This window comes from Xyrauchen texanus, chromosome 34 (genome assembly GCF_025860055.1).
Source record: "Xyrauchen texanus isolate HMW12.3.18 chromosome 34, RBS_HiC_50CHRs, whole genome shotgun sequence".
Classification (NCBI taxonomy): domain Eukaryota; kingdom Metazoa; phylum Chordata; class Actinopteri; order Cypriniformes; family Catostomidae; genus Xyrauchen; species Xyrauchen texanus.
In genome coordinates this window covers 35,135,931-35,162,930 of record NC_068309.1, presented here as the reverse complement: position 1 = coordinate 35,162,930, position 27,000 = coordinate 35,135,931, and the positions used below count along the sequence as shown (strand labels likewise).

At 37.2% G+C, this 27,000-nt stretch overlaps 2 protein-coding genes across 2 annotated transcripts in view; one reads left to right on the top strand and one right to left on the bottom strand.

The window, feature by feature from the left end:
- Positions 1-8,159: 8,159 nt before the first annotated feature.
- Positions 8,160-15,609, bottom strand: LOC127627588 (prolyl 4-hydroxylase subunit alpha-1). Its single transcript, XM_052104025.1, has 7 exons — positions 15,506-15,609; positions 11,725-11,824; positions 10,916-10,966; positions 9,315-9,374; positions 9,138-9,206; positions 8,933-9,029; positions 8,160-8,266 (listed from the first exon to the last, which is right to left on the bottom strand). The coding sequence occupies exons 1-7, from the start codon at positions 15,607-15,609 to the stop codon at positions 8,196-8,198; spliced, it is 552 nt and encodes a 183-aa protein (XP_051959985.1). The 3' UTR covers positions 8,160-8,195.
- An 8,415-nt stretch (positions 15,610-24,024) lies between these two features.
- Positions 24,025-27,000, top strand: part of LOC127627587 (uncharacterized) — a 59,347-nt gene continuing 56,371 nt past the window's right edge. Inside the window, exon 1 of the mRNA XM_052104024.1 lies at positions 24,025-24,165. Coding sequence (XP_051959984.1) covers positions 24,025-24,165 — 141 coding nt within the window. The remainder of the gene's footprint in view (positions 24,166-27,000) is intronic.

The window sequence follows — 27,000 nt, the reverse complement described above, 5'->3', positions numbered from 1 at the left end:
CTGTCAGAATGACCTCATCACATTCACACACTGCAGTCCTCGTTGATAGATAGATACACTGTTATTGTACTTCAGTTGTTTATCTTTCAGTGTAACCGATCAGACTTACAGTTTATAAAAGAGCAAATCCGAATCAATGTTGGGGGGTTCGATAAGGGTATGGTAGGCTGTTGGGGTTATTCACAAAACGGTTGCCCCACTTTTGCTCGTGATATTTCACTTGACACCCCGGCTTGGATTCAACACCAGTCATGTTCACTTTAATGGTATAAAAGAACAGATAAATGCACTGGAGCTTGTGTCCCTCATTACACCCTGCATATACACTAACACCTGCAATCTATTTTTGCAGTCGTAATCAGTGCTGAAATTGCGCAGCGTATTGATTTAAGTCATTGTGATTCCGTTCCGCACAAACACGCCTCCTTTCCATGTAGATAAATTAGGCCCATTGTAATTTGAGCTTCATTCCCAAAAATTGCCCGCCGCAATTTAGGCTACATGGCGCTATTGATGGTAAAGCCAGTTTAGTATAAAAGAGATGTCAGTGATTAGCAACAAAATTGATTTTGATGCATTATTATTTTTGTCCAGTGTCAGATTTTAAAAAAAAAATACAACAACTCATACTCAGTAGGCCTACCTTAGAGGACAAACATGTCCCACGTCAAAAAAGTAATAGACTAATATATATTATTAATATTATAATTATATATTATTATTAATATCAGTCCTGATCATAACTATCAAATATTCATTAAGTTTCAAGATTTTAACTCTTTAAATGCCTTTTGTTTACATAATGCCACGGTTGTATTTTACACATGCACACACACACATTTCTCAATACACATATACAAAACACACTCTGACATCCATACCAACACACCCACACAATTTTAGCTGCATCATTTATTCATTTGGCCTGCAGTGCTCTATAATACAGCAAACAGAAAACAGGAAAAAAGCATGTATTTGCTCCATAGGCTAAACATGAGAAAAATGCCACAATCTGGTGGAAAATATTAAGCATATCAATTTTGAAGCCAGGGCTCCAGAATGAAAGCATAATATCATAGAATTCATGATTTTATGATTTAATGGCACTGGGATCAAATATTGCCATTTTAATGGGTTTCAATGGGAACATGATTGTCCTGAAGGTCCTGAGTGTAAATATTTTGTGTATACAGTTTATTATAGATGTATAATAGGAACTGAGGTTGAAATATCAAAAAATCTAATCAAAGTGTTAGACTAGTTCTTCCTCCAAGGTGCTCATTGTACTGTAGCAGCCTGGTAACTTCTTAACAAAACTTGAATTTCCTTGAAACGTCTTTCTTTTATAATGTTTATTGTTTTACAAATATATTATCAACTAAAACAAATGGTAGAAAAAAAATAATAATCACCTTTTCATTATCCATAACATGTTTTGATCTATAAATTCCTATTCATTTTAGAAATTATGGCATTTTTACAACTCAAACAACACATAATAATTAGTCAAAATTTCTTATGTTCATATTTGTAATTACAAAACAGGAAACAGTTGCGCCACTTTGACGTGTTTTATTTCAGCACAAAACCATGTGTCTTATTATGAACCTCCTGCAATCTATTTTATGCAATTAGCTCAGATGCAATTAGCTCAGAATTTGTGCTGTATCTTGAGAGCTTAAATGAAGACATTGCCATTCCTTTCCGTGCAAATATGCCACCTTTCTGTGTAAAGTCTCTTTAAAGATTGCATTTTATTCAGAAAAGGTGCCTGTGCATTGAACAAGCACTACACCGTCACCATATCAACAACCGTCTGCTGCGAAGCGTTTAACCGCTGGGCAGGGCTGGATCTACAGGGCTGGAAAAATGCTGGATCTATAGCTGTGGCCAAAAGTATTGGCACTGACATAAATGTTGTGTTTGCAAAGTTTTCTGCTTCAGTTGTTGTGGTGTTGATTCACATCATTTCTAGATTATTGTGCAGAGTGATCAGATGCATTTTAAATAATTGCAAAAAGCTTAATTGGCCAAAAAATTTACTTTATCACAAAAACCCAAATTTCACAGTTTTTTGGCCCTGGCACAAAATGACCAGCTAACATAATTTCACTGATCATATCAGTAGCACCTGGGAAAGTGTGAACCAGTACTAGTCAGGTGAAATCACTATCATTCTGATTGGATTATAAGAGCAGACTGATTGCTATAAAAGGAGGGAAGAAGTGCTTCCAATCATTGTGTTCTTGTTAGCAATGGTTACCTCTAAAGAAAGACATGCAGCCATCATCGCTTTGCATCAAAATGGCCTCACATGCAAGGAAATTGCTGCAAAGAATATTGCACCTGAAAGAACAATTTACCAGATCATCAAGAACTTCAAGGAGAGAGATTCAACTGCAGTGAAGAAGGCTTCAGGATGTCCCAGAGTGTCCAACAAGCGCCAGGACCGTCTCCTCCTGAAGAGTCAGCTACAGAATCGTGTCACCACCAGTGCAGAGCTTGCGCAATATTGGTAGCAGGTTGGTGTGAGTGCATCTGCACGAACAGTGAGGTGAAGACTTTTGGACAATGGCTTGGTGTCAAGAAGGGCAGCAAAGAAGCCACTTCTCTCCAAGAAAAACATCAAGGACATACTGAAATTCTGCAGGAAGTACAAGGATTGGACAGCAGAATACTGGAGCAAAGATATTTTCTCTGATGAAGCCCCCTTCTGACTGTTTGGGACATCTGGAAAATCGAAGTCCGGAGAAGAAAAGGTGAACACTACCATAAGTTCTGTGTTGTGCCAACAGTAAAGCATCCTGAGAGCATCCATGTATGGGATTGCTTTTCATCCAAGGGAGTGGGCTCTCTCACAATTCTGCCCAAAAACACTGCCATGAATTTACATTTACATTTACATTTACATTTATTCATTTGGCAGACGCTTTTATCCAAAGCGACTTACAAAAGAGGAAGAACATCAGCGAATCATCTTAGGGAGACAGTGGTACAAAAAGTGCCATATTACAAAGTTTCACTATCATCAGAATAGTACACCAAACAGATTTAAGTGCAACAAGAAATGTAAATAATTTATTTATTTATTTATTTTTTGTTTTTTTTAGTGACCGGTTAAGTGCTTTTGGAAAAGATGTGTTTTTAGCCGTTTTTTGAAGATAGAGAGTGAGTTAGCTTCCCGGATTGAGTTGGGAAGGTCATTCCTCCACCGTGGTATGATGAAACTGAAAGTCCGGGAAAGTGTTTTGGTGCCTCTTTGTTTTGGTATGACAAGGCGACGTTCCTTAGCCGACCGCAGGCTTCTGGTGGGAACGTAGCTCTGCATAAATGTTTTTAGGTATGCTGGAGCAGACCCAGTGACTGTTTTATATGCCAGCATAGAATTGAATACGTGCATGAACCGGCAGCCAGTGGAGAGAGACAAAGAGTGGTGTAACGTGCTCTCTTAGGTTCATTAAAGACCAGACGTGCTGCTGCATTCTGGATCATTTGCAGGGGTCTAATAGCACATGCAGGAAGGCCTGCAATGAGAGCGTTACAGTAGTCAAGTCTAGTTATGACAAGGGACTGAACGAGCAGTTGTGTGGCATGTACAGAGAGGAAGGGTCTTATCTTCCTGATATTGTAGAGTGTAAATCTACATGATCTTGCAGTTTTGCAGTTTTGAATAAAGAATGGTATCAAAACGTCCTGCAAGAGCAACTTCTCCCAATGATCCAGGAGAATTTGGTGATGATCCGTGCATTTTCCAGCATGATGGAGCACTATGTCACAAGGCAAGAGTGATAATGAAGTGGCTCGGAGATTATTATATTGAAATTTTGGATTTGTGGCCAGGCAACTCTCCGGATCTTAATCCCATAGAGAACCTGTGGTCAATCCTCAAAAGGCGAGTGGACAAGCAGAAGCCCACAAATTGGGATCAACTCCGATCACTAATAAGTCAAGAATGGATCGACATCAGTCAGGATTTGGCCCAGAAGCTGATATCCAGCATACCAGAGCGAATTGCAGAGGTTATGAAGAACATGGGCCAACACTGTAAATACTGACTCTTTGCATATATTGAATGCTTTTGCCAATAAAAGCCTTTAGAACTTTTGAAAGGCTTATCTTTGTTTTCCAGTATACTATAGAATGTGAAAACATAATCTACAAATGCTGAAGCAAAACTTTGCAAACACAAAATTTATGTCTCTGCCATTACTTTTGACCAAGGCTGTAGCCAAAAGCTCACCACTCTTAAAAATATGTCCTCTCGAAGTCAACCATCCAGATCTTCAAAATATACATTTTAAAAAACTACAGAGGCACAAACTAATAATATCTAGCATTTTAAGTGATTGCCTCTCAGTTTCTGTCATTCACTTTTTTGTGTGCAGTAGGCTACATCAATTTGTGGCTTGCTGATATTAAGCACAGCCGCTTAACTGCAGTGTGCAAAACTGAGTGAATGTTACCTTGAACCTAAAAGTGCGATCATGGCCAGAAGTCTTTTGTGGATTGTGTAAGCACTAGATATTAAAGAAAAAACTATAAAAACTGTTGCACTACACAGGTTTTGTTTACAGTCCATCAGATCATCTAGGGTAGGCAGACGAACCGTCAGGGATCCCTAGCCCACCCGTAGACACACCGCGCAGCACTGACTGTCAAGACTTTGTGAAGTTTCAATTGAGCTCTATAATAATTAAACTGGGAATAATAGAAAGGTGCCAGATGCGCAGTTCTAAAACTCAGTGCTTGAGAAAAATCTTCAAACTTGCAATTTGCAATGCTGCATATAATGATTTCTGACCAAATATGTGTTACATTGAGTAGTCAAGTCAATTTTGATAAGAAACCTCTCCAACAAACCAAAGAAATCTGCTTCCGTAACCTTTGAGAGCTGTTGCACTCTGTCAACTACTATCAAACACATTCTGTATGAACGTTTCTTTTATACTTATTATTTATTGTCTGAAAGAAAGATATCTGAATTTAAGATAATTTAAACTTTGCCTGGTTCTGCATATTTTAAATGATGACCTTTCAGAAAATGTTGGCTGCTATCGAAAGGGCATGTATATTAGAAGTAAGGTTTGAACAGGGGGCTATGTATTGTTTTCATGTTTGTATGCGGTACTATTTTAAACCATAATGCTGTATGTTCTTCCCAAACATTTCAACCGTAGTTTCAACAGTCCAAAAAACTAGACAGATGAGTTGCTAAGCTCTTTGAGATAACTTTGTAACCTTTTCCAGCTTTATGCAAAGCAACAATTCTTGATAGTATGTTTTCTGAGATCTCTTTTTTGATAGGCATGTTCCACATCAGCAGGTGCTTCCTGTGAATAGCACACTCAACATTTTTGAGTGCTTTTTGTAAGTCAAAGTAGCTCTAACCCACACCTCCAATCTCATTTCATTAATTGGATGCCACGTTTGCCAACTCCTGACTCTAATTAGCTTTTTGTTGATGACATTAGCCTAGGGGTTCACATTCGTGTTTCAACCTATACTGTGAATGTCTGAGTGATGGAATCAATATGTACAAGAACATTTAAATAATTTGTGTGTTATTAGTAGTGGGCACAGGCTTACCAAACCTGGACAGTTGAAGACTGGAAAAACACCTGGTCTGATGAATCCTGATTTCTGCTGAGGTACACAGATGGTAGGCCCACTGCAGAAGTGGAACCCGTCTTCTGCTGTTGTAGCCCATCAGCCTCAAGGTTCGACGAATTGTGCATTCGGAGATGATATTCTGCTCACTACAATTGTACAGAGTGGTTATCTGAGTTACCGTAGACTTTGTCAGTTTGAACCAGTCTGGCCATGCTCCGTTGACCTCTCCCATCAACAAGGCATTTCCATCCGCAGAACTGGTGCTCACTGGATATTTTTTGTTTTTTGGTACCATTCTGAGTAAACTCTAGAGACTGTTGTGTGTGAAAATCCCAGGAGATCAGCAGTTACAGAAATGGAAGTGTAGCAATAGTTCCGTCAGGAACACTCATAGCAGCATACACCATTCAATTTCTTTTATAAATCTGTATTGTGTCATGTGTGTTGTTTTCATCCCCCATCCACTACCAGTTTAGATCCCGTCCTGCTGTAGGGGTAACTTCCTCTGGATCTAAGTGTTCGAGGCTTATGACAGGGCTTATGCCAAAGGAAACGATTCTATCCCCATATTATGATTATTCTAATTTATTCTGAGTCTTTGTGGTGGAAATACTCAAACCAGCCCATCTGGCACCAAAAATCATGCCAATGTCGAAATCTCTGAGATCAAATTTTTCCCCATTCTGATAGTTGATGTGAACATTAACTGAAGCTCCTGACCCATATCTGCATGATATTATGATTGCACTACTGGCACACAATTGGATAATCACATGAATAAGTAGGTGTGCATGTTAACCAAATAAAGTGGTTAGTTAGTGTATTTATGGATATACTGTATATTTCAAAATAGCAAAAAATTATTTTAGTTGATTAACTTTAAACATTTCATTAAGATGGACATATAAAATTCAAAAGGCAGAAACTATATGCTATACAAATGCTATGCCAACTGTTTCTGTATAAAACGTCCCATTTTCAGGACACTGTATTTTAAAGATAATTTTGTAAAAATCCAAATAACTTTACAGATCTTTATTGTAAAGCATTTAAACAATATTTTCCATGCTTGTTCAATGAACTACAAACAATGAATGAACATCCACCTGTGAAACGGTTGTTAAGACACTTACAGCGTACAGATGGTAGACAATTAAGGGCACAGTTATAAAAACTTAGGACACTAAAGAGACCTTTCTACTGACTCTGAAAAACACATAAAAAAATGATGCCCAGGGTCTCTGCTCATCAGCGTGAACATGCCTTAGGCATGCTGCATGGAGGCATGAGGACTGCCGATGTGGCCAGGGCAATAAATTGCAATGTCTGTACTGTGAGACGCCTAAGACAGCACTACAGCAGTACTAACAACAACAGCCTGGGTTACACCAGGAACACACAATCTCTCCATCGGTGCTCAGACTGTCTGCAATAGGCTGAGAGAGGCTGGACTGAGGGCTTGTAGGCCTGTTGTAAGGCAGGTCCTTACCAGACATCACCGGCAACAACGTCGTCTATGGGCACAAACCCACCTTCACTGGACCAGACAGGACTGGCAAAAAGTGCTCTTCACTGTCGAGTCACGGTTTTGTCTCACCAGGGGTGATGGTCAGACTCACATTTATCATCAAAGGAATGAGCGATACACCAAGGCCTGTACTCTGGAGCGGGATCAATTTGGAGGTGGAGGGTCTGTCATGGTTTGGGGTGGTGTGTCACAACATCTTCGGACTGAGCTTGTTGTCATTGCAGGCAATCTCAACGCTGTGCGTTACAGGGAAGACATCCTCCTCCCTCATGTTGTACCCTTCCTGCAGGCTCATCCTGACATGACCCTCCAGTATGACAATGCCACCAGCCATACTGCTCGTTCTGGGCATGATTTCCTGCCAGACAGGAATGTCAGTGTTTTGCCATTGCCAGCGAAGAGACCGGATCTCAATCCCATTGAGCACATCTGGGACCTGTTGGATCGGAGGGTGAGGGCTAGGGCCATTCGCCCAGAAATGTCCGGGAACTTGCAAGTGCCTTGGTGGAAGAGTGGGTAACACCTCAAAGCAAGAACTGGCAAGTCTGGTGCAGTCCATGAGGAGGAGATGCACTGCAGAACTTAATGCAGCTGGTGGCCACATCAGATACTGACTGTTACTTTTGTTCACGGACACATTACTCCATTTCTGTTAGTCACATGTCTGTGAAACTTGTTCAGTTTATGTCTTAGTTGTTGAATCTTGTTATGTTCATACAAATATTTACATATGTTATGTTTGCTGAAAATAAAAGCAGTTGAAATCGAGAGGACGTTTCTTTTTTTGCTGAATTTATTTGACTTAATAAGAACACATACTATTAACAGTAAATGCATCTAGGTATATTTATTCATCCTGCACAGAAGTTTAATGTTTAATACCTGATGAACTTCCCAAAGAATCATGTATAACATTTATGAAAACAGTGTCAAGTCACATACAATCATACAGTAGAAGCATTTTCATGCATCAAGTAAATTGGGTGAATCCATATTTTATTTTCCATCTCAACATCTTTATGACAGTTGGAGGTTTGTGAGTGACTACACTGGAACTTCAGTCAGATTTGGATGTAGAGCACTTTCTTCTGAACTCTTGTCCACGAGTACGAATCCACTTGTTGGCAACTAGAACAAAGGATTCAAAGAAAGCAATTTTTACATTTCTAAATAAAACTGTTTAGTTCTATTCCAAATATCTAATGATCTGGATGCATGAAACTCTCTAAAGCTCAAACAAATATTTCATTTAGATTATCTCCACTATGCATTTGGGATTTACAATGTGCATTGAATATATACTGTAAATCACAGTTTTTACTTAATGTAGTAAGCACAAAGTAAGCACAATTTCCCCAATTCCCATTACCGTAATGCCAAATAATTTTATTCTCATGTACAGTTTTGCAAAAGATTTGATATTTAAATAGTGGAGTATTTATTTATTTGACTAGGCAAGTATTTGTATCTGCCTTTAATTTATGCTGATTTAAACAGTAATTTGAATACAGTCATTTTTACTGTAATAAAAATCCCTATAAAAGTAATAAGAGTTTAAAGATTCATGTGCTTCAGTATATTCTAAAGAGAATTGCCATTGAGAATAATGGGAATATTAAAAACTGAAAAACATCTGGAAGTATTACAGTAATGAGAATTTGGGGCATGAAAATAATGTCACAGCAAAATATCATTAATTTTCTTTATGTAAAATATACATATTCTGGGGTGAAATGTTGTGGACATGTTTTCGTGAGATTCGATATGTTTCATAGAGAGTTCATAGACACGTACCCCATTTATTGCCTACAAACACAGGACACGCTGCATGTAAAGTTCTGCCATCTTCATTTCCATTTGCTAGCAGGTTGAACCAAAACACTGCAGTACCCTTAGAGAATATAATCATGTTTCTTTACATACAAGTTTACAATAGGTTAGTTTATCTCAGATTAAATCATTGCCACTGAATGTAGTAAATATAGGAGTCTGAACTAACTCTTTTTGGCCGAAGGGCTGCTCCGAAGGTAGGGAACACTGTTGCCCCACCAATGTCCACATCACTCATCTACAACAAAGACGTTTATTTTTAACAGTCTGGAATTTACATTTTTATATTTATTTAAAATATTTAATTAAAATGTATACAAATATTTGTTCAGATTATAATCCTCACATAGATTAGGACAGTAGCAATCCGGCCTCCTCTGAGCTGAAAGTCGGAGTCATTTGACAACTGTGAAAGAATTTTAAGTATAAAAATGCTGCTCACAAATCATTTGTAATGCTTTTATTTTTTTAAATAAAGAGCTAATCGAGTTAAGAAATAAAACATATGATAGTACAGTTGTCATCATTAATCCGCAGCTGAATTTGCAAAATGTGTAATTTACTTTAATAAGAGAGATCATAAAACTTGCTTTTGTTTTTTATTTTTTATTTAGTATGTTCCTGATGATGCTATTTGTGGAAACAGATATTTAAGTACAGTATGTTACACGATGGTAGACAAAATTATAATTTGATAATTTATCCAGATTTCTTGAGCAACATGGGCTGTTCCATGATGACCCCCCACCCCCGACAGAATGCCCCTCTGTTGCATGCCACTGAAAAACTGTTACAGTGCAGTGTCAGCCACTGTTATATGCAGTTTTTTTTAAAGGGCTAGTTCACCCAAAAATGTAAATTCTCTCATCATTTATTCACCCTCATGCCATCCCAGATGTGTATGACTTTCTTTCTTCTGTTGAACACAGAGATTTTGTGCTCTATTTGTCCATACAATGCCAGTGAATGGTAATCAGAACTGCAAAAGTAGATAAAGTCATCACAAAAGTCTCAGCATCAGACTCCAGTGGTTTAATTCATGTTGATCCAATGGTTTATATCTCCTTTTTTAACTGTACATCCTGCCACTGCAGTCTTGATATTTTCATGCTCCATCACACTTCCTATTGTTTGACACATACACAAAGCACTAGATGGCGCTATAGGAAGTGTAATACAGATTGAAATCATGATCGCCAATGAGACTGCTGTCAAGATGTTCAGTGAAAAAGAGAGTTACATTTTGGTCTGTTCTCACCCAAAACCAACTGGATCACTTCAGAAGACATGGATTAAACCACTGGAGTCTGATGGACTAGTTTATGCTGACTACATCAGCTTTTTGGAGCTTCAAAATTCTGGTCACCATTCACATTGAATGGACCTACACAGCTGAAATATTCTTCTAAAAATCTTTGTTTGTGTTCAGCAGAAGAAAGAAAGTCATACACATCTGGGATGGCATGAGGGTGAGTAAATTATGAGAGAATTTTCATTTTTGGGTTATTTCTTTAACTATTTTAATGAGAAATAGGTATATTTAAATTGCTGTAAACAAAGGTTGTAATTCTGATTTCAGGGTAAATCAGGGTTAACAGTTTACATATTCTTGGTTCTTAATATTGTTTGTTGTCTCCTCGAGCATCACTGACTGCTTGCAGCCATTTGTAAGAGTAAGGAATGAGAAATATTCTGTATATGTGGTCTTGTGGAATATGCTTAATTATGTCAGATAGCTTTATTAGGCCATACTAAATTAAAAAAATGCAATTTTGCTGATCCTCTTATTAAAAACAAAACATCCTTCAGATTTTACAAGGGTTATATAAACGAATGAGCAGAACTATAAATAGGCCTACTCCCTTACATGTCCTCAAACAAAAGAGGCCTGAGGAATAGCCAAATATATATATATATACATTTTAACACCTTCAAATACTATTGCACCTTTGAGTCATAATGTGGGTCATACTGGCCTCCAATCCCATAATTTGCGACCTGAAAAAGAGAGAATTTGTCTGACAGATTATGTCAAATTATCTTAATTTAGGATAATGGATTACAAGATTTACAATGTATATAAGAAATAACACTACCTGTCAAAAGTTAAGACATTCCTGACTGAATGTGTCTTACATGTGTGATTTAAAAAAATCTTTTGAGGTACATTTACATTTATGCATTTGGCAGATGCTTTTATCCAAAGTGATTTACAGTGCATTCAGGTTTTGTGTGTTCCCTGGGAATGGAACCCATGATCTTGGTGTTGTGAGCACCATGCTCTACCGGTCAAAATACAGGAACCCTATAGACTTGATAACACTTGAAATTAGTTTTATAGACAGATGTAATTGTGCTTAGAAATGAAATATTTTTAATTTATTTTTTTATTAGAAAATGCATTCAAAACGTGACCAGCATTCACAGGAACTTCAATACAATTTAAAAAACATCTCAGGATGCACACGATGAGAGCATAAACAGAATGTGACGAGCTGTAGTCTAGACAGAGAGGCTATGAAAAAGCTCAAATTCAAGATTGATTTGTAAAACATTTTTAGTAACTTCACAATTCCCATACATCCATATGTGTTACATAATAGTTTTGATGACTACTATTATTCTAACATGTGGAATATACTAATAATAGAGAATGAGTGGACAAACTGTTGACTAGTAGTGTACAAATAATGGATCTTGAAAATCAGGAGATTGAAATTAGCAGGCTAAATGTGTGTGATCTGTGAGTGAGATACCTGGAGCTCCTCTGCTGTGTCCAGATCTAGACCGGTGACATCAGCGATTCTTTGATTGACCTGTGTGATCACGGGATCCTCATCTTCAGATAACCAAGCACTAAGACAGGGATGAAGAGCTACTACACATTCGAAACATGCAATAGGTGCTATTTAAACAAAGTGTAAATAGCAACAAAATGCATCTTCTTTGCACTAAGTGCAAATAGTGACAGATAGTATTTGCACCCCTAATTAAATACTAACATAGAGTATAGTGGCCTCACAGCATCGTGTTCTTCACTTACAAAAATGTACTGTGGATTTACTACAGTTACCATAGTATCCCCATGGTATTTTGTAGCAATAAATCTATGACTTCTGCCAAAAAACATGGTTACAACATTATTACTATAGTAAAACCGTGGTTAATTTTACCAGGATCAAACCTTTCTCTCAAAACCCAGACCTTCACTTTGACCAAATCACTGGGGGAAATCAACCTTCATATTCATTATTATTATTAATTAGTATTATTATAAGTTTAAAGGAGTAGTTATTGGTATACTATTAATTAAAGGTGCACACTTTTTTCATAACTAAGTTGTACACCTAAACAAATGAATATACATTTTGAAACATATGTATAAAATCATGAGCACTCACATTAAAATGAAGACACCAGTTATATCAGTAATCTTATGAAAGCTGTTTTATTCTACATGGAGAGGGTCCACACATGGGGGCGGCCATGTTAGAATCACATGACCAGCTGAATACTACTCTCTTAATCTCAGTATCCGTCCTGTTATTTGACACTTTCACTCATTGATTAAAGTAATCATGTCTGACTGTGAATACTACATTTCTACAAGACATCTGAAACTGAAAACTCTTGATTTTAAATGATGCTGCATCCAAACCACTAGGTGTCACTGTAAGTCCAAGAGGACACAAACACAAAAATTACTGAGTGCACCTTAAAGGGATAGTTCACCAAAAAATTTAAATTATCTCATCATTTACTCACCCTCATGCATCCCAGATGATTATGACTTTCTTCAGTACAACACAAATGAAGATTTTTAGAAGAATATCTCAGCTCTGTAGGTCCAAAAAGCACAGACAATCGTAATAAAAGAAATCCATACAAATCCAGTGGTTAAATTAATATCTTGCATGACGTAAGCACGCTGGCATGTTCAAATGAAAGCAAAACCAGTGACGCTTGTGAACAGATTGTAAACAAATCAAGCTGCACTTCCAGATGTATCGCATCAGTTCTCGATGCACATGCCAGCACAAGAGGCGCACTTTGGAGAGTGACCGAAGTAAAAAGTAATATTGAAAAGGACTAAAATATTTATGTTTCTCACCCAAAGCAATCGCTTCGCACTTTAGAAGATATTAATTTAAACACTGGATTCGTATGGATTACTTTTACTACAATTGTCTGTACTTTTTGGAGCTTTAAAGTTCTGGTCACCATTCACTTGCATTGTACGGACCTACAGAGCTGAGATATTCTTCTAAAAAGCTTGGTTTGTGTTCTACTGAAGAAAGTCATACACATCTGGGATGGCATGAGGATGAGTAAATAATGAGAGAATTTTACATTTTTGGGTGAACTATCCCTTTAAATGTGCTGCATTACCATCTTATTTATAAACAAGTGCATAATACAAATTCAACATCCTTATTAAAGAAAATCAGATTTTTATGGGCACATACCTTTTGGACACCCGGAATGCAGCAGAAAACTTTTTTCCAGTGACAGGATCTAAGACTTGAGCTCTAGAAAGCTAAATAAACAGAGCTTTATGTAAATTCTGCATTCGGGAGATTTTATCACTATGAATAATTAATTAACTTGCATGGTTTCACTGTTTGCAAGTTTTGTAGTTACGTTTGGTAACTTGTAGTTTTCTGAAGTTCATTTTCTACTCAAAATATTCCCTTTTGTCATCGTTTTGCACACCTAGTGTTGAGGTCTGTGCGTGCAGCCTTGTATTTTGTTTCTTTTGTCTGTAATGCAAGGTGCTGCATTAAGCTGTCCTGTGGAAGGCTTCCGTATGTCACGTGGTACATGATTAAACATGTGTTTATAAGGAAAGTCCAAAATGTGAAATGTTCCATTAAAATCTTCATTTAAATTTGGTCAGGACCCCCCTTATCTGAGGGTTGTCCCCCCCTAAAATATCATTAAAATGTGTGTATTGTAAATAATATAATGATATATTCTTAAAATAATTGTTTAAGAAATAAAAGAATACAAATTCAAACGTGGCAACAACAAAAAACCCCTTCAAAAATTGCTCTTGAGATTTGTTATGTTTATTGTCCCCCCCAACATTTTGATGATATTTTCGCCCCTGCATCGAATTTATAAGTAAAAGTTACTTTATTAACTGAAATGTTTAAGTTAAAATTATTCACTCACTTTATCAGTATTATGAAGTTAAGTATATTTTACTTAATTTCATCCCATTAAAATTTTCTTAGAAAAACTGTGTGCAAAAACATGCGAAATAAAAAAAAGTTAATCTTTCTAGTCATTTTTTTAAAAGTGTAGATGTATTAAATTTACAAGTACCTTTGGCCTGGCCAGTGTCTTGATGGTTTCTATCTCTCGGTCAGAAAGGAAGTCATGGAATCGTAGAATGACGGGCTGGTCCCACTCCACTTCCTCTTTGAAAGGAGCATATGTCATCATCTGGTTTCCTCTTCCTGTCGTGTACCTGCAAACCAGCTTTCTCTCTCTCTGTGGCGTCTGCAAGCCATGATGGAATAGATCACTCCAAGTGCAAATGTACACACTGGATTTTATGTTATAATAAAATATAACACTTCTTTTCTTCTGATTTTGACACAAAATATGACCCAAACATGGCTTCTTCACAGGTTTCGTAAGATTCACCCAATCAAAGAAAAACACATACTCCGTACATTCACATTAATTCATAAATCTATTTCTAAATCTTGTTCTCAGGCTGTAACTCACCATCATGACCCTCTTTCCTGTGCATAGAGCCTCATATGTATTGTCCGTTGCAGGTGTGTCAAACTGAGGAATGGATTTTGCCGTCCAGGTCCTAATTGTCTCTATTAGACATTGATAATGTGCAGGTTGCAGCAGATCTCTCAAATCTGAGGGATATCAGAAATATTGTGAGTAAGATTGATAAGAAGAGCTAAAATGAGCCTAAACTGGTTGGCTGGTTTTAGCTGGTCTCCAAACCTGATCAGCCTCGTAAGTGGGGTTTTGAGCACTTTCTGCAGGCCAGGCAAGGAGGACATCCTAAAACAGATTAAACAAGCTACTTGGGCTGAATGTATATGTTTTTAAGCAAGGAATCCTTGTTTAATCCATAAATCAAGCAGTTGACAAAATAATGTAGCAATATATTTTTATATAGTTTAAAGCTGAAGTATGTAAATTTTTCAGTGTAAAAATACTTTATTTTATCCCAGCTTAATATGCAGAGACAACTACAGTATGAGTAAGACATTCATAGGTTATTTTTCTCGAAAAATGTAAACACTGTGCATCGTGTTTTGAGCGACATTCTTAGGCCCTCTCCAACAATGTTACTCAACCAATGGCATGAGTTGGGGGAGGGACAATCTGACTGTTTGAACAACAGCAGATGAGGGGCGTATTCAGAAATCTGTTTTGAAAACATTGTTTATTTTTGCAATTCCATTCGATAGTGCTAGTGCATTTATTAACATTTTCCAGTAGTCACGATTTTTAAATCCTCATTAGCCACTCAGTGCTGGAGACATTGTTTTGTCGTCGTACCATTTTCCGAGGCATTTGATGGGATTCTTCTCTATAGATGGGATGACATCCCCCTGGATCTGGAGCTTGAACATGTTGGTTACTTTCCCGTTCCTGATCGCCATCCTTTTTGACTTTTTCAGCTTAAATATCATTCTCCCCATTGAAGCCAAGTTGCTAAGTGTCTGTAGGACCTATTTTGCCTGTACATGGGATGAAGTTGTCCATTGATCTCCTGTGCACATTCATGATAGGGCAGGAGAGAAACAGTTCATGCAGCGCCCTCACGACATTGAGGCATTCAAGCAAAAACTTGTTTTGTTTATCTAAAAACAGGTTCTCCACAGCGACAGCACCAATAGAATACAACAAAGCTGCACACAAAACAGAGAACAGAACTTACTAAATATTTCTGAAGAGTTTGTAGTTGAAGAATTGATGCATTTCTATGCCCAGCCTTATTTTTCAGAGTACTCATAAATCAAACAGAAAGCTACAGGTAGCCAGTCCCACCATGTCCCAAACTGATGGCAAACAACACACGATAAAAGGTTTTCAATGGTAATCAGAGTTTTTTTCCTAACCAGCAGTGATGAGCGATGGTACATTCTATCGATCTCTTGTTTTCTATTTTCAGCATCGTGCTTGTAACTCAGTCTGCTGTGAACTGGCACTGCTCCAAAAACTTTTAAAAAATAAGGCTATGCATTGAAATGCATAATTTCTTTGACTACAAACTCTTCAGACATGTTAAGTAAGTTCTGTTCTCTTTTTTGTGAGCAGCTATGTTGTGTTCTGTTGTTTTCGCTATTGCTGTGGAGTAGGGGTATGAAATTGCATCGATGCATCATCGTGCAGCCATCTTTCAAAGAAATTGTGATGCATTGATTATGGAGTTTAAGAATTGATAATCATTTTTATATTAATTCCCAATGTGACTGTCTCATGTTACATGAACCTTCTCAGAACAGACACGGAGTGCAGCATGCGAGATTGAAGGGAAAGGAAGCGCACTTTGAAATTAGGACAGCTTAGCTACCGAGTTCAACCAGCGAACCTACACAAGATAAAATGGATTGATAGATGGATGGATGAATAGATGGATGCAGCCGAGTTTGGCTTTCTGTGTCATTATTCAAAACAGTTTGCATCCATTTGACCAAAGTAAGTTCACTGTCGTTGCATTTGTATCTGCATAAAATGTGTTACACCTCCATAAAACAGTTAAAACACGGATAGAACTTAGCTTAAATAAATGTGATAGGTAGGCAGCATTGGATGTGAACAAAAACACTAATTCATTTATTCATTCTCTTTATTAGTGAATGCTTCAGAGCTGTGGTTCCCAACCCTGTTCCTGGAGGCCCCCCAAATCTACACATTTTGGATATCCCCCTAATCAAACACACCTGATTTAACTCATCAGCTCGTTAGTGGAGACTCCAAGACCTGAATTGGGTGTGTCAAACCCCTTGGGGGTTTCAAGGAACAGGGTTGGGAACCACTGCTTCAGAAATAGGGAGCGATTTCAGACTGTTCAGAAGGGAACCAGTTGATTACAGTCACCTGTGATTGGTCAATGACACACGGCAGCTGCAAAAATGTAAAGCATTTTGATCTTTCGTAGTCTGTGATGCAAACAGTCCTGCGTGAAAATACATTTGAATTCTCGTGAATGAGCTTGACAAGCGGTGGCACCTCCGTTTAGCCACATTGCACCTCTCTCCCAATCCCAAAATGAACAGGGAACTCACAGTTACCACTCACAGTTACCACTTCTTAGATGAGTTGATAAAAATGGATTATGTGTGAGAGCACAGAATGTATTTCTCCCCAAGAGTTGATCTACAGCAACACTTTACTATGTGAAAATGCTAGCGAGGCGTTTTTTCTGCCATACTAAATCAGGGGTTCTCAACGGGGGCATTCAAAGGAGGCCAGGGGTGTTGAGAGCAAATTAGAAGGGGGGGTTTAGGCTACAAATGGGGGGACGTTTATCAGTCATAATAATCAAATCCATCGTCAAGTTCCTCTTTGTATTAAAACGTTTATCTAGACTTGGTGTATTTCAGTTGGTTCTCAATTATACGAGTTGGTATGCATATGTACGGCAGTTCATCTGATTTTGAAGTCTAGCGATGCATCTGAAGTATCTGGTTTAGCAGCGTCAAATACACAGGCGGAGGTACAACCTTGGCTAATGCACCTGTATGGCGCTGTAGATTGATACGGCTCAATGGACAGAGCAGCGCGAGCTCAAAGCTCTTAAAGCTCATGCTCTTAAACTCGCAAATCTGCGAGAATCAGTGAGAAGCAAGGCGAGAGAAACAGAAACGATTTGAATTCGGCATAGAATTCTACATCACCACCCTTGAATTTACTATAGCAGCACTAACTGTACTTTAGGCAGTAATAGATTGATAATAAATATTATCATATCACTACTACAGGTCTATTAAATTTGATTTTTATTTTTAATTCTGGTAGGTGTGTTCATAAAAAAAAAAAAGGCTGAGAACCAATGCTCTAAATGTTCGTTTTTTTCCTACACCCGCAGAGGTTAATTGGACCTGGCAGATCATATTCAGACAGCTATGACACACTGCACTTTTCCACAATACAAGTGTTTAATTGTTATATGTGTAATTCTCCATACTTTTTAGGTTTCAACTTAATAATTTGTGTTAAAATGTGTAGTTGACATGAAATTTCCAATAGTGACAGTTCGTATTGTTATACATGCAAGTTCAACATATAATTAAAATGAATTTGTCACCCTAGATTTTTTAGAGGCTTAAATGTGATTAAAATGGCTGTCCCAGTTAAACTCTCAAAGAAATAACACGATGGGTGAATGACATGTGAAGATGGTCAGAGGTGTCATACAGAGATATTTTTAATGACTTTGTGTTGTTTCTTGGAGTTTCATGAGCACAGAAGAATAACAGGACATCCACAGCTTGAAGGTAGGTTCTTGTGTTTTTATGAATGAAGTACTCTTGTTTTAAAATCTCCCTGCTCTGTTTCCAGTTGTTATGACATCCACTGAACACTTTACAATACTCACCCTAGCTTATGACAACTCTATAAACTGTAAATCCACTTCCCTAGCTAATTACACTTTGACATCAACACCACAAATATCTTTGTAGCAACCGCTTAACCGGAAGTTCAGAAACAAGATTTACAAGATGGCTGTAAATGTTGTGCCTGCTTTAATTCGATCAGACTGCGCGGATGACAGCCTACATTCTGTGTTTCAATTACTAATATTTGGGTCATTATACGAAAACGTGCCATTTCCCACTTTTAATGTTTGATTTTTCAAAGTACTGTTTTGAAAATCTTTAAGCCCCTTTTTGGATGAAGTAGATCCTTACCTCTCAGGAAAATGTGCCGTGCCATCTCAGGCTATCTTATTTTTTTTTAACTTTTTTCAAATAACCAACGTAAATGTGTGTGTTTGGTCAACCCTGTTACCGACATATTATTTACTTTTTGAAATGGTTTTAAATACATGTATAGTTCAAATCTGATATACTGTGAAAAATACCCCCGCCCTTGTTACATTAAGAGTGTTTGTGAATTGAGAATATTGAAAGTTTGATTTTTTTTTTAGTGGATGAATACGTTCATTTGCAAATGACACTCTCCCAGCATCTTCTGTTTTAAGAAAAATGTATGGAAACAAAAATAAAACACCTAAATTCTACTTTTAGTGGATTATTAGCCTCTCTTACTAAACATATACAATTAGTTGATTACTTTTTTATTTTCATTTTTTAAATTATATTAGAATATTATACAAGTAACAGGGTTGACACATCAGTAACAGGGTTGACAACAGTTACCGTATTGGTTATACTGCTTGTTTGAGTAACAGTTATGGGTGTAATGGAGTCTTAATTGGACATTCATAAACCTTTAATTCAACATATACTAATCAGCATATTTTGGAGACAGCTCTTTTGAGATATTTTAGCATAAAAATTATGAAAAATGATGATGATTCTGCAGATGTAAATGTAAACCAATTGTTTTATTAAAATAATTACATTGCAATTAAATGATCAATTGAACATGTTTGGCCTTAACAGAATAAGCAAAAACCACTAACGATCACTTACTAAAGGCCACTATAAAAAAGTATAAAAAACAAAATGCATATCATATAATGATTATGTAGGCATTTGGTGAGTGTGTTGTAACATGGAGGAAGTAAACTAGTGAAAAATCTTATGTCTTTAACAGCAACCTTGTTCATTTATTGACTTTGCATAATAAAAATAATAATGACTTTTGATTTATAAAGCACATTTATAAAACCCAATGCACTTGTGTGTATCAGTATACACTCACCTAAAGGATTATTAGGAACACCATACTAATACTGTGTTTGACAACCCTTTCGCCTTCAGAACTGCCTTAATTCTACGTGGCATTGATTCAACAAGGTGCTGAAAGCATTCTTTAGAAATGTTGGCCCATATTGATAGGATAGCATCTTGCAGTTGATAGAGATTTGTGGGATGCACATCCAGGGCACGAAGCTCCCTTTCCACCACATCCCAAAGATGCTCTATTGGGTTGAGATCTGGTGACTGTGGGGGCCATTTTAGTACAGTGAACTCATTGTCATGTTCAAGAAACCAATTTGAAATGATTCCAGCTTTGTGACATGGTGCATTATCCTGCTGGAAGTAGCCATCAGAGGATGGGTACATGGTGGCCATAAAGGGATGGACATGGTCAGAAACAATGCTCAGGTAGGCCGTGGCATTTAAACGATGCCCAATTGGCACTAAGGGGTCTAAAGTGTGCCAAGAAAACATCCCCCACACCATTACACCACCACCACCAGCCTGCACAGTGGTAACAAGGCATGATGGATCCATGTTCTCATTCTGTTTACGCCACATTCTGACTCTACCATCTGAATTTCTCAACAGAAATCGAGACTCATCAGACCAGGCAACATTTTTCCAGTCTTCAACTGTCCAATTTTGGTGAGCTCTTGCAAATTGTAGCCTTTTTCCTATTTGTAGTAGAGGATGAGTGGTACCCGGTGGGGTCTTCTGCTGTTGTAGCCCATCCGCCTCAAGGTTGTGCGTGTTGTGGCTTCACAAATGCTTTGCTGCATACCTCGGTTGTAACGAGTGGTTATTTCAGGCAAAGTTGCTCTTCTATCAGCTTGAATCAGTCGGCCCATTCTACTCTGACCTCTAGCATCAACAAGGCATTTTCGCCCACAGGACTGCCGCATACTGGATGTTTTTCCCTTTTCACACCATTCTTTGTAAACCCTAGAAATGGTTGTGCGTGAAAATCCCAGTAACTGAGCAGATTGTGAAATACTCAGACCGGCCCGTCTGGCACCAACAACCATGCCATGCTCAAAATTGCTTAAATCACCTTTCTTTCCCATTCTGACATTCAGTTTGGAGTTCAGGAGATTGTCTTGACCAGGACCACACCCCTAAATGCATTGAAGCAACTGCCATGTGATTGGTTGATTAGATAATTGCGTTAATGAGAAATTGAACAGGTGTTCCTAATAATCCTTTAGGTGAGTGTAGATCAGTAACCTCAACACATTTTAGCCTACCTATCAGTAGAATAAATAAAAAACATGATTTTTAGGGATGAAAACTGTAAAAACATGTATATTATGTGAATAATATTAGTAAGAAAAGTATGTCTGTGAAAATTCTCAGTCATCCAGATCATAGTTATCCAAGAAGGGTTGGCTCAGGGGTGACAACCCCACAGAAGTTAGGGCAAGTGTACCCATTAAGCCCATGTACCCTTTAAGCCCATTTTCAACTCTGAAGTCAAATAAAAAAAAGAGAAAATAATATTTTATGCTGCTCATTGTTTTAACCAATCCAGTGATTTGTTACTTACCTGGCATTTTTTATTGCATACCAATCACATTTGGCAATGTTGAGTTAGCCCCACCCATGTGCATGCTGTATCAGGGGACTTCACACAAAGTCACGTCAAAACTTTGGTGTTTCAGGACCCTTCAGAAATTAACACATTTCTTTGGTAACTACATTGATATTATGTCAAATAAGAGTTAAATGTATTGTTTTTTGTGTATGAACAAATAATACTTTATCATTTTATATCATTTTCCTTTAAATGGAAAGATGAGTTTTATTAGCTTGCTTCAAAGCTAATCTCTAGGTCAAACCATTAGCCTTACAGAAAGATGGACTGCCAAAGAATTAAGCATGTGAACTGCAAACACTAAATGTTTTGTGATTCATTTAACATTCATTTACAAATAAATACATCATAACTTGTTTTGTAGAGAAGATTATTTTCATAAATTAACTTTTTTTTTTAAAGATGGGCTTAAATGGTACAGTGCCACAAAACGCATGCAAACTATAGCCAATACAACTAAGCTTGAATGAAAAAAACTTACAATAAAAAGTACTAAATCAATTAATTTTTACATTTTGTGAATCAATGAGGATGTGGGCTTATTTGGAACACATGCGGGCTTAAATGGTGCCAAAGTAGGCCTACCAATTAAGCCCATGCCGGACTTCTGACTTTATTCCTAAATTATCTTAATTTTATATTCTAAATTGTACGTTAACTAATTAATACATTTTCAAATGAGAGATAAATCTTGCATTTTAACAAATTATTTTTCTTATAGACTATGTCAATATCTATGAAAAAAAACCTAGACTTAGATTTTGGTGGATTTAATAGGTACACTTGGCACTCCCCATCAGTCATTTAGAACTGAAGAAACCTCTTGGATGAGAGGCAAAACATCTTCAAATATGGAAGTACCAAGTCCAGTTGCCCTTGATTTAATCCTTCTTGGGTATACAACATGGGTAAGACACACAAAATCATACTTTCGTCAACCCTGTTACCCTGGAATGGTAACAGGGTTGACGGTAACAGGGTTGATGAAAAATGTTATTGGCGGCCATTACTAGCCATGAGGTATAGGTAATGACACCACATTATGTGCCTTAATGAGAGGCTTAAATGTTGTTATATATGTAGATTTTTAAATATGTACAAATAACTTTTTAACGTATGCTTTTCTGGTAACAGGGCTGACGCAATGAGCGTGTCCCCTCTTTCAGACATTACATAAACTCAAATAAAATTCATAAAAAGAAGAGAACACTTACTTGTCTTCTACCATCAACTTCATGAAAGGCAGATGATGTCACTTCCTGGAACTGATGCAACTTTTGGAACAGTCCATTATTTTAAAGAGGTGTTTTCATAAAAAGTAACAGGGTTGACGAGAACCTAGGGACCCCACTAAATTGTGTTTTTTTCCCCACAATTTGACATGTTAAGAATAAAATCCATTCATGACTAATGAACTGACACTTAAGGCTTTATACAAGTATATGTTTTTTTATGATAGTTTGACTTTTTTGGCCTCGATAGCAAGTAGAAGTAGAAAAATCATACTGAGGGACAGGCCATTTTCAACATTTCTGCAAGATGCTTTGCACAAAAATGTGATTAAAATCCTTTAAAAACAAAAGATACAGAAATTAATTTATTCTTATATTATGAGACATATTATGGAAACTAAATTATAAAATATTTTATTTGTTTTATGGTTTATTAAGATTTACAGAGCTTTTTTTTTTCTGAGGGACACAAAATGGCACGTTTTCGTATAATGACCCATTTATAGAAAAACACCACAATTAATCCTTGAGATTTCCAACCCAGCATACAGCTACACCCTCCTTAAACCAATGTTAAACCTGGAAATACAATTTTAGGATTTTGGATTTTGCAGGTGCAGGTTTTCTTTCATTAAAGCACTTTCACAAGATGCTCTGTGAAAATGCACATGCAATATCATAATTATATCATAATCATCATATTTTGCACTAAATTTTCACTCAAACTGTTATGCTGGTAACATGATTTGTAATTCAAAATAAAAAATTAAAATAGAAAAATGCTAAATCGAAACATTGTCAGAAAAGGTTGCTGACTCCTGATCTGGATCATTATCATCTGAGTACCCTCATTCTCCAAAGCCCCAAGTCTTTTCTCCTGTATATGCAAACATGCTTGCCAATACGAGCAATTACATAAATCTAGGCAAAAACACCATAATTCACTTTTATATATATTTTTTTAAATTAAATACAATTTTTTATTGTATGCATGTAAAATGTATGTATCGCCATAAGCAAAGTGTATTTTTTATTAATTTATTTCTGAAACGAGAGATTTACCACCTGCTGATTTTCAAAAACTGAAACCTCCCGCGCTCCAACGGTTTAACGGTCACTCCCGATCAAGCTATTAAGGTGGGTAAAGTTGGTATTTATATATGTGTGTGAGTAAAAAAAAAAATCAAAAATAGTTGAGGGTGTTTATATTTTGATTGTACTTAACATTGCTTAACATTGAAAAACGTAACAGTGTTAAAACGTGATTGATAAAATAGCTGTTTTCTTTAATGGATAATCGTGAATCTATCTATTCTTTGTAGTTTTCCACAGATAATAGCTTGATTTCTGTTAAAGATGACATTTGAAGACACACATGACATCAAGGAGTTGGATGAAGAGGTGTCTGTGTATTCGCCAAAGCAACATATCGTCCGAGTATGGAACATGTTCATTTCTATTGCGTGTTTAGCAGCTGTGACAGTATCTCTGTATGAGGTAAGATGTTTTCAACAGGTAAGAGTTATATATTTAGTCTGAGTCCAATACTGGAGGTTGTAATAATAGGCTAGCTTAATGTATTTTATGTACTGTACTTGACTAAATTTAACTCATTACTTTAAGTGGTTCAATAATTATTAATAGTAGTGAGGGGTCGTTCATGACTCGAAAGAACGTCTAGACTCAGGGAGTGATTCGTTTATTTTAATCGAATCTTTAATATGACTCGAAAGAACGTGTAGACTCAGAGAGTGGTTCGTTTATTTTGTCGTGGCCGCGCATGGACAAAATCCGTGCTCGTGTTTCGTTCATTTGACGACAGGGGAATAGAGACATAGCGTAACGCGTCATAATCTGAAGACCACGCCCACCGGCAGCCTCTCGCAATGCAAAGTCAATGGAGACGGTTGGATTGTTTTCCCCCCGGTGTAGGCGTGGCCTAAATACGCATATCTAAACATATGCCTTTTTTGATAAGCAAGACGATATAAAGAAAATATGTTCTTATTAAACAGATTAGTTAAGATGACATAGAGTATGTGAGTAATGTGACCATCTACATGCTGGTTTGGGAAACATGCGTAACTACATCGTGAAATAACGAGCGGCGTTAATTAAGATGATCGTAAAAGCTTAAAGGGTAACTAAACCCTAAACCAACTTTTTTTAGTTAATGATCTGTAAGAATGGGGCTTTATTAGTACTGGTCATTGATTCAAGAAATTTTTTTGACATTTGTGTATAAAGTGTTTTAATTCTACAATATATGGTGTAAAAACGTCTGAGTACTGCCCTCTTCAGGTTGAATGGTGGCTACTGCAGATGAATTTTCCTATTGGCTGTTTGCGGTACTTCGTGACGTAAGCGGTGACAGCTGACGTAAGCAGGTTCCAACTCACCACGCCCTTGGTACGAGCTACCACGCCCATGGCAGTATAAAAACCATCTTGTTTCGTCAAAACCACTGTAGCGAGTCAGGAGTTGGAATTGCGAGTATTGAAAACGATCAGGATAGAGTATTTTAGCATCTATTTAGCATAGCATTTATATAGTTATTTAGATTATTTTGTGTAGCCTAGGTAGTTAATTAGCATATTTGTTAGTGTAGTATTGTTAGAAGCATAGTTAGTTAGTAGCATAGTATTGCGTCAGTTAGGATAACTTCAAGTAAGATTATCTGTATTTAGAACAGTGGTCAGGATGGTACGGCGTAGTGTTGCTGGTTGCAACAGCACTGCTGGACTGTATAGCTTTCCAGCAGACTTGGAAATTAGGCACCAGTGGTTGCATGTCCTTGGGCTGGAAGACCGCGAGTTCCCGCCTAGAGCTGTAGGAGTGTACAAACTGCATTTTATGCGGGATTGCTTCTCCAACGCAATGGAGGTGGAAATGTGCTTCTCCAAACAGCTCGCGCTGAAAAGCGACGCAGTGCCAAACGCTGCTCCTCCTGGACTCCACCACTGCAGCGGCGTCTTGAGGTGAGTGATCATATATATTTGAATCACAATTTATGGTTAGGCTAAAGTTAATCCTCTGGGGTCGACAAACGCATTTTGCTGGATTTTTTCACATAGCGGCAAAATATGAATATGCCTACAGAGCGCGCGCTATTGACATCAACTCGATAAAATTCATCAGATTCATGTACATGTCGTCTTGCGTGTCCTCGACTTCAAAAGACCGCTCCGTGGCAAAGCTACTTGCGTCACTCCAGTCACTCTCCATTTTAGAGTCTGACAGCAGCTGTCAACTAATCCGTCACTATGGGTCTCAGGTGCACGCCCCCCCGCTCAGCCCCGCCCTCGGTTCGTCCCCTCTATCCCCGCTGGGGTCTGCCCACTTTTCCAGCATTTTTCAAATATTGCTAGTGGGTGGAGTCAGACTCTGAGCAGGGGTTTAGTTACCCTTTAAGTTGCAACGTTATAGGTAAACCCAGCCCATAGAGACAGAGCGTAATTTAAACTGTAATTTATTTTTCCATCATTGTGTATTCCCTTGTCTATGATTTATGTCCTTTTTATGTCCTTATTGTGAGATGAAAACCAAAATCAAGTACCGTTATAACTTAATAAAATTTACTTTGAATTTATTGATAGTCATCTAAGACCATTTTACTTAAATTTTACACTTGGCAGAAAATATATTGTAAACACTTAAATGCATTAAATACATGAAAATAATTCATCATGACTATTTTTGTGATTTTAAAATGTAATTTGTTGTCACACTACATATATTTATTAAAATAAGTTATCTGTAAAGAGAAAATGTAGTGTTTTGCCTTCTTTGCTGAGCCTAGTAGGGGTCATGTAACAAATGAACGAAAGACTCGGATCCAAACACCCATTTGGAAGATCAACGAATCAGTTCTGTTTCCTGTACAAATCCTATGCGGTTATCACATGAAAAATATGAAAAACTCAAAACAGAAGACTGAGTCGAGAGGTGAACTAATCAACTCTGTTTCCTGTTGAGCCTACGTGTCTGTCATGTGACAAATGAACAAAATTGCTTAAGATTTTTAGATTCTAAAGATTTGTTCATTTTGCTGAATGAGATTCAAAGATCCAAGTCAGTAAAATTGTCTTTGCTTCCCATCACTAATAGAGTGCAACAGTCTTGTTCTGGAAGTAAAAATACCATAAATTTATCCCATAAAATAATAGATTTTCAACGATAACTTATAAAGCTTCAAATATAGACCTACCGTGAGCTACAAGGTTGTTCATCGATTGTATATGCTTCTGTTAAAGCCATCCGTCTGCATTATTTACATTTCCATTTATTCATTTGGCAGACGCTTTTATCCAAAGCGACTTACAAAAGAGGAAA

What these genes read in the sequence shown, in the direction of transcription:
- LOC127627588 (XM_052104025.1), bottom strand. Translation starts at nt 15,609, where the DNA reads ATGGCGATCAGGAACGGGAAAGTAACCAACATGTTCAAGCTCCAGATC. An exon ending in ACACAGCAGAGGAGCTCCAG is followed by an intron (nt 10,967 to 11,724) that starts GTATCTCACTCA and finishes TCTCTTTTTCAG; the next exon opens with GTCGCAAATTATGGGATTGG. An exon ending in ACCCACATTATGACTCAAAG is followed by an intron (nt 9,375 to 10,915) that starts GTGCAATAGTAT and finishes ATTCTTTCACAG; the next exon opens with TTGTCAAATGACTCCGACTT.